Source organism: Camelus ferus, chromosome 15 (genome assembly GCF_009834535.1).
Source record: "Camelus ferus isolate YT-003-E chromosome 15, BCGSAC_Cfer_1.0, whole genome shotgun sequence".
In the NCBI taxonomy this organism is placed as follows: domain Eukaryota; kingdom Metazoa; phylum Chordata; class Mammalia; order Artiodactyla; family Camelidae; genus Camelus; species Camelus ferus.
The window spans coordinates 33,459,154-33,473,325 of NC_045710.1; the positions used below are offsets into that span (position 1 = coordinate 33,459,154).

Here is a 14,172-nt window from a genome sequence, read left to right on the forward strand (position 1 = left end):
GTAGGGTGGGCGGGGCATGGGGCGTAGAGGCCGGAAGTGGATTTTTCTTAACCCGGAAGGGGAGTTCTTCCCTGGCTGCGGCGTTGATGTTTTACCACTGCCTCTCCTCCTGCCGCTGAGGGAATCGTCGTGGAAGGATGGTGTGCGAAAAATGTGAGTTAAGGAGACTCTTCTGTGGGAGAAGGAGGCTGGGAGAACCTAACTGGAGTTCTGCTGGAACTTTGCCCTTTCTTTGTTTTTCCTTCCGACACAGGTCTCTGATTCTACCCGGTCTGCCCTTTGACCGTCCCCGCCTCTCCCCAGCGACCGTATAGCCTTTTATTGCATTCAGGGTGGTCTCAGTTTTGCACCGCTTATTTCTGTTGCTTCCTCTCAACCCCGGGTCTCGTGCCATACAACTTGCCTGGCACCCTCGCGTCACAGACCCTCAGGGTTGGAAAGTCACTTCCACAGCGTCTGGAGTTGCTTGATTTAGCAAATAAAAGTGGGACGCCCAGTTAAATTTGAATGTCAGGTAAACAGCGAGTGATTTTTAGTTTAAGTATGTCCCACCCAGTATTTGAGACTTGACCCTGTTTGCTGCCCCTTACTACTGTAAGTACTTTGTCCCAAAGCACGCACTTTTAGGACATTTTTTACTAAAAAAATTCATTCAAATTTAATGAAATTTAAATTTGTCTAGTGTCCTATTTTATCCAACAAACCTAAGTCAGTATCCCATCCAATGGCTTAAAAGCTCTTTGCATAAATACCTAGAGTATTGAGGCAGAGGGGTAGAAGAATCTCACCACCTGAGAAGCTGTCTTTGTAGATTTCACTGGCTCTTCGAAAAGTCTTTCCTCTTTATGGTTGCCATCCAGTGATTCTGATGCCAACCCTTGATATTTCCGGAAAATATCTTATGATTGTTTTGACCTAACAACACTGGTTGTATGTTTTAAAAGCGCTGTCATATCCCTCAAATCCCTTTTCCAAATGCTAAACATGTCTGGCCCTTCTGTGACAAAGTTTCCATTCCTCTTATCCTGACTATTGTCTAATTAACATGGTCCATTTTGTTTATATCCCCGTAATATAAAACTTTGAACACAGACACTCATGAGTTTGAGTCACAGTTTTTATATTAAGTGAAAGAATGACCATGGATGGTTATTTTAATAAATTCTCAGGATGCAGATAATAATTTGGGATTTCTATATTTGGAACCTGGCATTCAAGACGACCCTCCACGATGAGGCCTCAGCTTATTTTTTTAACTTCATTTTCACTAACCCTACCTTCATTACACTTCAGCCAAACCAAAGTATTTTGCCTGCCAGTGGGTATCCTCAGTTTCCATGCGTTTCCCCAGGATGTGTCCTTTATCTAGTTTACCTTGATCCTTTTTTCTCCTCTTTCTTCACAGTCCAATTGCCACAAACCCTCTCTGTTGCCTTCCCCACAGAGCTTTCCTGGATTTCCCTAAGCCAAGGTTATTTCTTCCTCCATGGAATTTCTCCTAGTACTCCAGCTCTCAGTTGTCATACTATTTTCTTTCCATCTTATATGTTAGTTGAATAATTTGTAACTTTTTTTTTTTTTTTGGTTCTCTGAGCCCTCTGAGAATGTGATGAAAGCTGTAGACTTAACAAAGTCTATTTTTTTAAAAAAATGGGTATACAAAAGGTTTGTGTACGGGTTCATCTTGTTCACATTTCTCCTAAGGTCCACCCGTGAAACTCAGGTTAAGGACTACTGTTAGAGAAATCAGAGTGCTATAAAATCCTTGAAATCCAGAGCTTTATCTAATTCATTGTTTTCTTTGTACTTTGTATAATGGCTAATATATCAAGGATGCTTAGTAAATATTTATGGAACAAACAGATTTATCAGATTTGTTTAAAGTATACATGTACAGAGGAAGCCTATTATAAACCATTACCATTATCTACAGATTTTACTGAGAGTCAGTTATCCATTGCCCACAGTTAGTATCTTAAGTCTCAGTTCACTGGCCCCAACTGCAGCATTAACAGTAATATGACTGTAGTGACCGTTGTGAACTTTAGGCACAAGGCAATGTATTTCTTAAATAGTAAACATTAACCCCCCTTACCTTTACTGTTTTGTTATAACAGGTGAAAAGAAACTTGGTACTGTCATCACTCCAGATACATGGAAAGATGGTGCAAGGAATACTACAGGTATTTTTCCTTTTAGAACATAGAAATTGAATCAGATACTTCCTGTAAATAATGTTTTTAGCTTTTATATTATTTGTAAAATGAAATGTTATGTGTACAACCTATTTAATCTATTAAACGTTGAAGAATACTAGATCCTCCAACAATTTAAAATCTTCTAGTTTTCTCACTGGTTCCTAATTTGGTAGGAGAGAGTGAAATAATTAAATGACTTTTAAGCAATGAGTATTTCATAGTAATTTATTTGATTCAGCTTAATTAGAGTTAGGATTTAAGTCCCCCTCTCCTCACCTGATTTTTATATTCTTGAACAAATCATTTAAATGTTTCACCTTCATAATCATTAAATACAGTGAAGATGTTTGCAAAGGGAAGAAAAAGGAACATTTTCACTGTATGTATGCATTTTCAATGGCACCAAAGTGGTAGTATCTAGATTTTACATTAGATAGATTAAGTATAGACCCATTCCTAAAGTCCTACTTTGAGTCTGAGAAATAAAATGATTACCTTTTATCCAGATTTTTATTGTTTTCCTAATAAATAATTGTTTTCTTTTTAAGTAGTATCTTTAAAACATGGCTATTATATAAGGATTTTTTAAAATTTTGATATAGGCTAGTGTATTGATAGGAGGTCAAAAATGAACTTTCTAACTAATCATTAAATTTACATGTATATGTTACATATGAAATGTGTAGAAATAACTTGCTAAAATAATGTATATTTTAATGCAGAAAGTGGTGGAAGAAAGCTGAATGAAAATAAAGCTTTGACCTCAAAAAAAGCAAGGTAGGTGTAAGAGCATCTATAGAGCAGTCATATAAATTTCCACTCTTTTTAATATTAAGTGTATTAGAATGAACTTGTTTTGCATTATTCTCTTGTGATAAAAAAATAGAGTTAGGTAGTTCCTAGCATGCATAACCAAACTGTTACAACCTGCTGGTTTCACCCTGTTCCTTTTCACTGTATCAGTATATGAAGATATTAGTACTTTTTATAGTTTCACCAGAAAACATGACTTATTTTTTTCTAGTTCTTAATTTTCCTGCCAATCAGAGTCAACAGCGAAATGTGGACAGATCATAAATTCTGGAGTCATACCTAAATTTGAATCTAGACTTTGTTACTGTCTAGTTCTGTGGTCTTAACCAAGTTAAACCAGTTCCTTAACTTTTCTAAACATTACTTTTTCATTGAGGAATGAGGGTAAAGATGTCTCCCACCTTAAAAACAGCTTTTGACACCATGCTTTATTATATCCAGTCTTAAAAATTTTGTGAACCCTTCCAGCTGCCATCTCATTCCCTTGCTTTCTTTTACAGCAGAAGTTTTCAAAAACCTTATCTATATAGTAATTTCTCCATGTCCTTAAGTTCCGTTCACTCCTTCAGCCACTCCAGTCAGGCCTTCATCTCTACCACACTCCTAAGCCTGCTCTTGCCAAGATCACATGTGACCTTAAAAACTGATGGCAACTTCTCTGTTCTTACCTAACTTAACCTTTCAACAATCTCTCTCTTTTTTGCAACCCTTTGTTCTCTTGGCTTTAGATCCCTCACTCTCCTTTCTTCCCAACCCATTGGCTGTTCCTTCTCAATTGAGTGCCTCTGGACTCAATCCTAGACTTTTTTTCTGTAATCTCTCCTCAAGTGACTTAATCCAAAGGCTTTAAAGTCAAACTGTATGTTAATGACTTCCAGATGTATAGCTTCAGTCCCGACTTTTCTGAACTCCAAACAAATATCCAGTTGCCTACTTGAATTTTCCAATTTGATGTCTAACAGGCAATCTCCTTTTCCTTCAGTCCAATCATAGTTTTCTCATCATTGCTCTCTGGTCCAGTCTAGCTGTACAAACCTAAAAACTGGAATTCCTCACTGATTTCTTCATTTCCCTCACTTCCCATATCCATCAGTGAGTTCTCTGGCTCTGCTACTAAAATATAACCTGAATCCATCTGCTTCTGTCCATCTACTGCTATTACTCTCTTCTAAACCACTATTCTTTCTTACTTGGATACTGTAATAACTTTTTATGTCCCTGCTTCCTTTGTGATTCCTGTACTTCACCCTCATAATAACCAGAGCGGTCCTTTAAAGGGCATGTAACTCCTTTGCTCAAAACCCTTGATTGGTTTTCTTTTTACATTGAATAAAATCCAGGCCCCCTTTACAAGGTCCTCCGTGATCTGGCCCCTTCTGCCTCTCTGACTGTTGCACAAACTCCTGTGTCAGATATGCCAAGCGCACTCACATTGGCAGAGGTTTGTGCTTTCTGGTCCCTCTTCCTAGAACTCATCCCTAAGAGCTCTCATAGCTGGCTCCTCCTTGTTACTTGGGTTCAGCTGAATTGTCATCTCCTCAGAGAGGGTCCCTAACCAACATAAAAACTAATGTCTTTCTTTCTTCCCCTCATGTCTGCCACAGTATCCTCTTTGAATTTTCTCTATAGTGGGTATTACTATCTTAAAAGCGTGTCTCACTTATTCACTTATTGTGTCTCCTCTCACTAGAATGTCAGCTTGATGAGGGCAGAGGCTTTGTCATGTTCATCCTTGAACAGTAGATTCATTTAGAACATTTAGAACAGTAATAGGCACAGAGTAGACACTCAGTATATATTTGCTGAATGAGTACATACCTATTTCATGACATTGTCCCAAAGATTAGAAATAATAATAATAATAAACCTGTTACTATAAAGTGCCTAACACTTAAAGGTGCTTATTAAATAACAGGTATAAAATAGCATAATAGACTTAATCTTCAGTGTTGTGTCATACTATATATTATTGTCTGATTTATTGATGTCTTCTAAGACCATTCAGTTATTATTGACTAAGTTGTCATTTTTTAGATTATACAGTTTTAGGTACCTTCAGTTCCTTTATGCTCCCAAACTTTCTTCAATATCATTAATAAGTAGCTGTTACTTTTGGTTATTTTAAACATCTCACTTTGGAAAGTGTACTACTGTATTGCATTGAGTCCAAGAGACCAACATTTACAAGGTGCATCATTACTTTAAAGAAGAAAACTCCCTGCCAATTAATTGTGATTTCTGAGATACTAAAATGTACATCTTAGAATTTAGTTTTTAAGAAAAAGTAATCTCTGTACATATAGGCCCAAACAAATTGAGCTTATTATTAAAAGGAAGCATAGTGTCCACTCTTCTGTGGAGAGTAAAGTGGCATTCTTTTGGATTTGAGAAAATTAACCTTTTTGTTTTGTCTTGTTTTCTTTTGTTTTTATTGAAGTATAGTTGATTTACAGTGTATTAATTTCTGGTATATATCATAGTGATTCAGTTATACATATATATTTTCTTTTTCATACAGTTTTTCATTCTAGGTTATTAGAAGCTATTGAATATAGTTCCATGTGCTATACAGTAGGAACTAGTTATCTATTTTGTATATAATAATTAGTATCTGCAAATCTCAAACTCCTAATTTATTCCTCCCCACCTCTTTCCCCTTTGGTAATCGTAAGTTTGTTTTCTACGTCTATGAGTCTCTTTCTGTTGTAAATAAGTGCATTTGTGTCATTTTTTAGGCTCCGCATGTAATTGATACCATAATATTTGGTTTTCTCTGTCTGACTTACTCATTTAGTATGATAATCTCTTCGTCCATCCATGTTGCTGTAAATGCCATTATTTCATTCATTTTTATGGCTGAGTAGTATTACATTGTATAAATATAGTACATCTTCTTTATCCAGTTGTCTGTCAATGGACATTTAGTTTGCTTCCATGTCTTGGCTATTGTAAATAGTGCTGCTATGAACATTGGGGTGAATGTATCTTTCCAAATTAGAGTTTTCTCAGATATATGCCCAGGAGTGGGATTGCTGGATCGTAGGGTAAGTCTATTTTCAATTTTCAAGCAATCTCCAATGTAATCTGGTGGCTGCACCAGATTACATTCCCACCAACAGTGTAGGAAGGTTGCCTTTTCTCCACACCCTCTCCAGCATTTATTGTGGATTTTTTAATGATGGCCATTCTGACTGGTGTGAGGTGGTACTTCATTGTAGTTTTGATTTGCTTTTCTCTGATAATTAGCAATTCTGAGCATCTTTTAATGTGTCTATTGGACATCTGTATGTCTTCCTTGGAGAAATGTCTGTTTAGGTCTTCTGCTCATTTTTGGATTGGATTGTGTGTTTTTTTGGTATTGAGTTGTATGAGCTGTTTGTATATTCTGGAAATTAAGCCCTTGTCAGTCGCGTCATTTGCAAATATTTCCTCGCATTCCATAGGTTGTCTTTTCATTTTATTTATGGTTTCCTTTGCTGTGCAAAAGCTTGTAAGTTTAATTAGGTCCCATTTGTTTATATTTGCTTTTATTTCTATTGCCGTGGTAGACTGACCTAGGAAAACATTGCTTTGATTTATGTCAGAGGATGTTTTGCCTGTGTTCTCTTCTGGGAGGTTTATGGTGTCTTATCTTGTGCTTAAGTCTTTAAGCCATGTTGAGTTTATTTTTGTGTGTGGTGTGAGAAAGTGTTCTAACGTTACTGATTAACATGCGGCTGTCCAGCTTTCCCAATACCGCTTGTCGAAGAGAGTGGCTTTTCTCCATTGTATGCTCTTGCCTTCTTTGTCAAAGATTAATTGACCCTAGATGTGTGGGGAAAAATTAACCTTTGAAAATGAGCTGTTGGTTTGTACCCAAGAAAAGAAACCAGGTCTAGGACGTTGTTGGTATTCAGTATATGAGTGCAGTTACAAAACGTTATTGCCAATTTAACAGGAAGTATTTCCTCTAAAGTTATTTTGCATTCCAGTCACTGTAAGATGACATTTTTATTTAGTAGAAACTTATTCAAAGGGATTGCACCAGTTAATTGAAAATGTCAGTGAAAGTGGGCAATCATTAAAAGATATACATATCTTAAGTCAGAGCACATAACTGTACCTCCATTCATCAATCATTTGGAATTGAGACAAGCCTTTTTGAATAGAAATCTACTAATAACAGTTCTTTATCATTTTCCTTGCATAAATCATAACCAGAATATATATTTCCCATATCTTTAAAGCACAACAAGAACTGACACTTGCAAAATGCCAAGGCTCTCCACTTAGGATTTTTTCTCAATTTTTAAATTGGCTTGCCTATACCTAATTCTGTAGCAGTTTTAATGATTCACACTTATCTGGTCATCCTAAAGCATTCACTTACTTTTTAATAGACTCAGTCACTATTTTTGTTCCCTCATTTCATCAGTTTCCATAATATTTAATTATATCACACAGTTTAACAAATACAACTGATACAGAAAGGTTTGAAATTAAGTACAACTGACTATAAGCATACAGCTTACACGGAAGGGACAGAGGTGTGCAGGCATATTAAGAGAGTAGCTGGGGCGGGAGTGGGTGGGTGTAGCTCATGCAGTAGAGTGCATGCTTAGCATGAACAAGGTCCTGGGTTCAATCCCCAGTACCTCCTATAAAAATAAATAAATAAATGGATAAACCTAATTACCTCCCCCCTCCAAAAAAAAAAGAGAGAGTAGCTGGCCAGAAGAGTGTTGTGCCTATCAATTGTAGAGCTTGACAGAGGGAACAGAGAGCATTCATTAATCCCACTTGTTGCTTAAGTGAGATTATTTTTAGAGTATTTCTATTGTATTATACATTTTTCTTTCTTTAAAAAAAAAAAAACTCTAGATTTGATCCATATGGAAAGAATAAGTTCTCCACTTGCAGAATTTGTAAAAGTTCTGTGCACCAACCGGGTTCTCATTACTGCCAGGGCTGCGCCTACAAGAAGGGTAAGTTTTCTTTAATACTGTTTTTGTATTCATATCAAACCTATTTTTGGTGCTGATTTGGATAGCATAGTAAAGGGATAGCCTTTGATAAATCTTATTAGTCAAATGCTCTTATTTCTAAGGCAAAATAACATTTAGTTGTTTCAAATTATGTTTTAAGCTTCAGGAGCGACTTAAACCAAACTGTTGATATTAGTTAGATATTTGATTGGTATTATTAGTGTTATTATCATTTGATTGCTTACATGCTTTTTTTGTTTGTTTTAGGCATCTGTGCTATGTGTGGAAAAAAGGTTTTGGATACCAAAAACTACAAGCAAACGTCTGTCTAAGTGTATTGAAGTTTCTGGCTTTCCGTATGATTTTACTTTTTGCTTTGAATTTTCAAGGCATAACATAGACGTTCAAATTACAAAATAACATGTCTCGAGACAAGTTTAAAGCAGAGAAGTTGATTAGCATTCATTCTTTTGCTCTCAAGAAGTTCTGAACAGCAACAGTGTAACTAGTTTTCTGCCTTAAGTTTTATTTTCCTTACAAACAACTTATTGAACTGGAATAAGTGACAAATTTAACAGAAAAATATCTTCCCAGTTCTGTATGCACTTTTTATTTATCATTACTCGTATAATTTTTATTATCCTTTCCCTCTACTTTATTTATAGATATTACAAAAGTAAGAAAGTGATTACTGATATTTGGTTCTGAACTTGGCATCCAGATATGCAATTCTTCCCTCATTCCCTGTTGGTTGCATAGTTCTTAGAATCAGCAGTCCCTTAATTAATTGCATTTTCATAGGGCATTTAAATATCTGAGACCATTATTGCTAAATAGTTCCTTAAGTAATTAGCCCAGACCCAAATCAAACACAAGATATATTTGTGATACTTTTTATTTATTCTTGAAACCAAAGTGCCAGTACCTTTCATACAAAAATTGGAACACAAGGGCCACCCCATATATATCCAAATGAATACACTGGCTTTCAGAAAAACACAGATTACACACATTACCTTGAATTCAGGCCATCATGAAAGCCAGGAGAACCATGTGCATCCATGATGATGTGTAATGAATGAATCACCACTCTTTGGGAAAGTGCGTTGAAGCAGAAACCAAACTGTTTTTTACCTCTTTTCCTTCTCCCTCCTTCTCCAAAAATAAATAGAGTAAGCAGACATTTTGACTTTTTTTTAATAGCATAGACTGCTGAAAGACTACTTTGAGATTTCAAATAAAGATTTTTCTTACGCTGCCTTCAGAGATATTGGACTTCTGCTTTTGAAACCTGCAGCTTACTGTGGGAGACCAGAAAAGTACTCCCCACTACCAAGTGCAGCATGCAGTATAAATACACATCACTATAAAATGTGTAGAATAGATAACGTGGTGATATACATGGTATAGATATCACATTTTAATTCTTTTTAATTACTATGGAAAGTATTTATAGGATACATTCTTATTCTTACCCAGAAAAAGCACAAGGATAACATAAAATATATCAAATAACAATAGCTTTTAGGGCAAAAAGTGTCTTCTTATCCTTTAATTTGGCATTTTAAACTAAAATCAACACAAGTGACCCATAATGGGACCTGGTTAAGATAGTCGCCCAGAGTCATTAAAAGTTGGGTGGATCAGCTTTGGGAAAAGCACTTTTCTCAGGTATCAGCTGGGATCTGGACTTCCACAGCTCATATTTCGTACTCATGCCTTGACTAGCCTTCCATAAATGATCCAGTGGCCAGACTCGGTTATTCTATGAAGATATTTATTAGTATTATACCTCAGAATAGTATAAATATTATAAATCTTTATATTGTTGAAATAATATGACTGCCAAAATTGAACAGAAGTTATTAAATGAGAAGGAAAGTCCCAAAACAAAATGTGAACATAAAGTATTTTTTTCAAAAGAAGACATAAAAACAGAAACTGTAACATTAAGATGAGAGAATTAAGACCAAACATAGCTTTTATCAGAGTAAATGTAAAAATATTGAAATAACATGGTTTTTTAAATCTCAGATTATATTTAATAAATGTCAAACAAATACCAACAGAACACTTCTTTAGTACACTCATTCATTAGAATATGCAACCATAAGAATGATACAAGAATTACATATCTGTGCAGAAGTTTGTGTGTACAGATAGAAAACTTCTGAAAGCTCGTAGTACTGTTTTTCTCTGTGGAGTGGAACTAAGGGTTAAGAAAAGAGAGCCTTAACCCTTTACAGCCTCATGCCAACTACCTAATACTCTTTAGCTTCTACTTCCTTACCTAGGGGAGCAGGAGAGTACTAATAATTTTAGAAATGTGTATTTACATGCGCATATATGTATATACATTTTTGAGACTTTCAGGTAGAAGAAATATATACATTGCTCTGCACTTCAATTCTTTCTCAATGTTTCTCCTATTTGCTTTACCATTTTCTCTCTATCTCTTGTTATACATTTTTTTCTTGACTACGATGTGATGAATACGTTGCAGACATACCCTTTAATACGACATATGTACTTCATAAGAACAAGCATGCTAAGTATAGTTATCAAATTCAGGAATCTGAATTTCATCTGATACGTAGTCCCTTTTCCAATTTCATTTGTTGTTCCATTGGTAATTTTATTTTCAGCTGCAGGATCTAGTCCAGGATCATATGTTAGATTGTCATGACTCTAATCTGGACCAGTTCTTCAGTCTTTGTCCTTTGTAGTATTGATTTGCTTGAAGAATACAGGACAGATAAAGTATAGAATATCCTTCAGTTTGGGTTTTTCTGGTTTTTCCTTATAGGATAGATTCAGGTTACACAGTGTGGGCTATAATACTGTCCTCCCAGTGTCACATCCAGACTCACAGAATGTCTTGTTGGTGATATTAATTTGATCAGTTGGGTAAGATGTTGTCTGGTTTCTCCACTGTATAGTTACTATTTTTCCTTTTGCAATATGTAAATAATTTGTGAGGAGAAACCTTGAGACAATTTTGATTGATATTCTATTCCTCTTCAAGCCTTCCCCTCTTAGATTTAGCATCCTTTGAGAATTCTTATCTGAATAAATTTTTTCTATAATGCTTACAAAATTTTGATTTTCTAACTACATTATTCTTTCTGTATTTAGTTTGTCATTCTACTCTTAGGAAAAAGTTTCCCTTTATCTGTCTGTTTATCATGATTATAGAATAAATGCTTTTTTTTCTGACCACTTAATTGTTCATTACAAATTATTCCTCTCTACCCCAAATATTTAAGTGTGCATTTCCTAAGAACAAGGATATTTTCTTACATAACCATAGCACAGTTATCAAAATCAGGAAATTAACATTAACATAATACATTATCTAATGTTTTCCATATTTCACTAGTTGTTCCAGTAATCGCCTTTGTAGGGGGAAAAACTAGTCCAGGATCCCATCAAGGATAACACATTATATTTAGTTGTCAAGTCTCTAGTCTCTTTCTGTCTGAAACAGTTCTTCAATCTGTCTTTCAAAAATGTCAGGGTCATGAAAAACATAGGCCAGTTGCTTTATAGAGTGTCCCTTAATTTGAGATTTTCTGATGTTTCTTTACAATTAGATTGAGCTTATGCATTTTGGCAGGAATGTCGTAGAAGTGATGCTGTGTCCTTTTCAGTGAACCATATCAAGGTGTCGGTTGTCCCATCACAAGGTGTTAATTTTGATCACTGGTTTTAGATGGTATCTGCTGGATTTCTCACTGTAAAGATTCTCTTTTTCCTTCTAAATTAATAGGCATTTTGGGGGGAGATACTTTGAGACTAAATATTCTTTTTCTCAGCAAACTTTCACACACTAATTCTAGCATTCAGCAATGTTTCTTGGCTAGATTAATTGTTACTCTAATGGCTGCCAAATGGTGCTTTTCCACTTCTGTCATACTTTCTACATTGATTAGTAGGCATTCTACTGTAAGGAAAAGCTTTCTCTTTTTCTCACTTTTATTAGTATGAACTCATGAATACCTATTTTATTCAGACTGTTACTCTCATTTGTTTTGATGTCAAATTGTCCCATATTTGGCCAGTGGGGAGACCTTTTAGGCTGGCTCTTGGGTCTTTTTGATATGTTCTTATCATTCTTTGAGGAATTCCTTACTTTCCGACACAAAATGTTCCAAGTTTATCTTGGTGGGGTTTTTTTTTTTTTTAACCTCCACCCCATTCCTGGAATAAGCCATTTCTCCAAAGATCCTTAGTTTTTTTTTAGTGGATAATGGTAGTTAGAAACTAAAGTGTGGGCCTGCCAGATTGTCATTGCCTCTAGGCCCCTTTAACAGAAAGAACTAGGAAACGTATATTAGAAATCACAAGTTTTCCCACTCTTACCACTTCTATTCAACATAGTATTGGCAGTCCTAGCCATGCCAGTCAGACAAGGAAAAGAAATAAAAAGGATCCAAATTGGAAGGGAAGAGGTAAATTGTCACTATATATAGATGACATGATATGATATATATAGAAAACCCTAAAGACTCCACACAAAAACTACTAGGGCTGATCAACATTTTCAGCAAGCTAGCAGGATACAAGATTAACATACAGAAATCTGTTGCATTTCTTTACACTAACAATGAAATATCAGAAAAGGAAAGTGAAAAACAAAATCCTTTTTAAAATCACATCAAAAAATCAAATAAAATACTTAGGAATAAACCTGATCAAGGAGATGAAAGTCTTATATGTAGAGAACAATAAAGCATTGATTAAGGAAAGAAAAGATGATTTAAAGAAATGGAAAGATATCCCACGCTCTTGGATTGAAAGAATTGATATTAAAACGGCCATACTACCCACAGCAATCTACAGATTTAATGCAATCCCTACCAAATTACCCATGACATTTTTCACAGAACTAGAATTCCTAAAATTTATATGGAATCACAAAAGATCCAGAATTGCCAGAGCAATACTGAAGGAAAAACAAAGCTGGAGGCACAACCCTCCCAGACTTCAAACAATACTACAAAGCTGCTATAATCAAAACAGAATGGTATTGACACAAAAACAAACATGAATCAATGGAACAGAATAGAGAGACCAGAAATAAGCCCACACACCTACAGTCAATTAATCTTTGACAAAGAAAGCAAGAGCATACCATGGAGAAAAGACATTGTCTTTGATAAGTGGTGTTGGGAAAGCTGGACAGCTGCATGTAAATCAATGACATTAGAACACTCCCTTACACCATACACAAAAATAAACTCAAAATGGCTTAAAGACTTAAGCACAAGATAAGACACCATAAACCTCCTAGAAGAGAACACAGGCAAAACATTTCTCTGACATAAATCTCAGCAATGTTCTAGGTCAGTCTACCACGGCAATAGAAATAAAAACAAAAATAAACAAATGGGACGGAATTAAACTTACAAGCTTTTGCACAGCAAAGGGAACCATAAGCAAAACAGGAAGACAAATTACTGACTGGAAGAAGATATTTGCAAACAATGCGACTGACAAGGGCTTAATTTCCAGAATATATAAACAGTTCATACAACTCAGTAACAATAACAACGACAACAACAAAAAACCCAATCCAAAAAATGGGCAGAAGACCTAAACAGACATTTCTCCAGTGAAGACATACAGATGTCCAATAGGCATATTAAAAGATGCTCAGTATTGCTAATTATCAGAGGAAAGCAAATCAAAACTACAATGAGGTACCAGCTCACACCAGTCAGAATTGCCATCATTAAAAAGTCCACAATAAATGCTGGAGAGGGTGTGGAGAAAAGGGAATTCTCCTACACTGTTGGTGGGAAGGTAATCTGGTGCGGCTGCTATAGAAAACAGTACGGAGATCCCTTTAAAAACTGAAAATGAAGTTACTACATGATCCAGCAATTCCACTCCTGGGCATATATCTGGAGAAAACTCTAGTTCAAAAAGATACATGCACCCCAGTGTTGATAGCACTATTTACAATAGCCAAGACATGGAAGCAACATGAATGTCTATCAACAGATGACTGGATAAAGATGTTGTTTATATACATACAATGGATACTACTCAGCCATAAAAAAATAATAAAATAATGGCATTTGCAGCAATGTGAATGGACCTAGAGATCATCATACTAAGTGAAGTAAGCCAGAAAGAGAAAGAAAAATACCATATCATATCACTTATATGTGGACTCTAACAAAAAAGTACAC

At 35.4% G+C, this 14,172-nt stretch overlaps 2 protein-coding genes across 2 annotated transcripts in view; both read left to right on the forward strand.

Moving 5' to 3' along the window:
• The first annotated feature begins 9 nt into the window (after positions 1-9).
• Positions 10-11,194, forward strand: CRIPT (CXXC repeat containing interactor of PDZ3 domain). Its single transcript, XM_006185770.3, has 5 exons — positions 10-153; positions 2,118-2,183; positions 2,921-2,975; positions 7,872-7,975; positions 8,243-11,194. The coding sequence occupies exons 1-5, from the start codon at positions 138-140 to the stop codon at positions 8,305-8,307; spliced, it is 306 nt and encodes a 101-aa protein (XP_006185832.1). The 5' UTR covers positions 10-137; the 3' UTR covers positions 8,308-11,194.
• Positions 2,118-14,172, forward strand: part of SOCS5 (suppressor of cytokine signaling 5) — a 126,752-nt gene continuing 114,697 nt past the window's right edge. Inside the window, exons 1-2 of the mRNA XM_032497446.1 lie at positions 2,118-2,183; positions 2,921-2,975. The gene's annotated coding sequence lies outside the window, so the exon portion shown is untranslated. The remainder of the gene's footprint in view (positions 2,184-2,920; positions 2,976-14,172) is intronic.

Excerpts from the sequence above, each read along its gene's own strand:
- CRIPT (XM_006185770.3), top strand. Across the intron at positions 2,184-2,920 it reads TGGTGCAAGGAATACTACAG|AAAGTGGTGGAAGAAAGCTG; the intron begins GTATTTTTCCTT and ends ATTTTAATGCAG. Across the intron at positions 7,976-8,242 it reads GGGCTGCGCCTACAAGAAGG|GCATCTGTGCTATGTGTGGA; the intron begins GTAAGTTTTCTT and ends TGTTTGTTTTAG.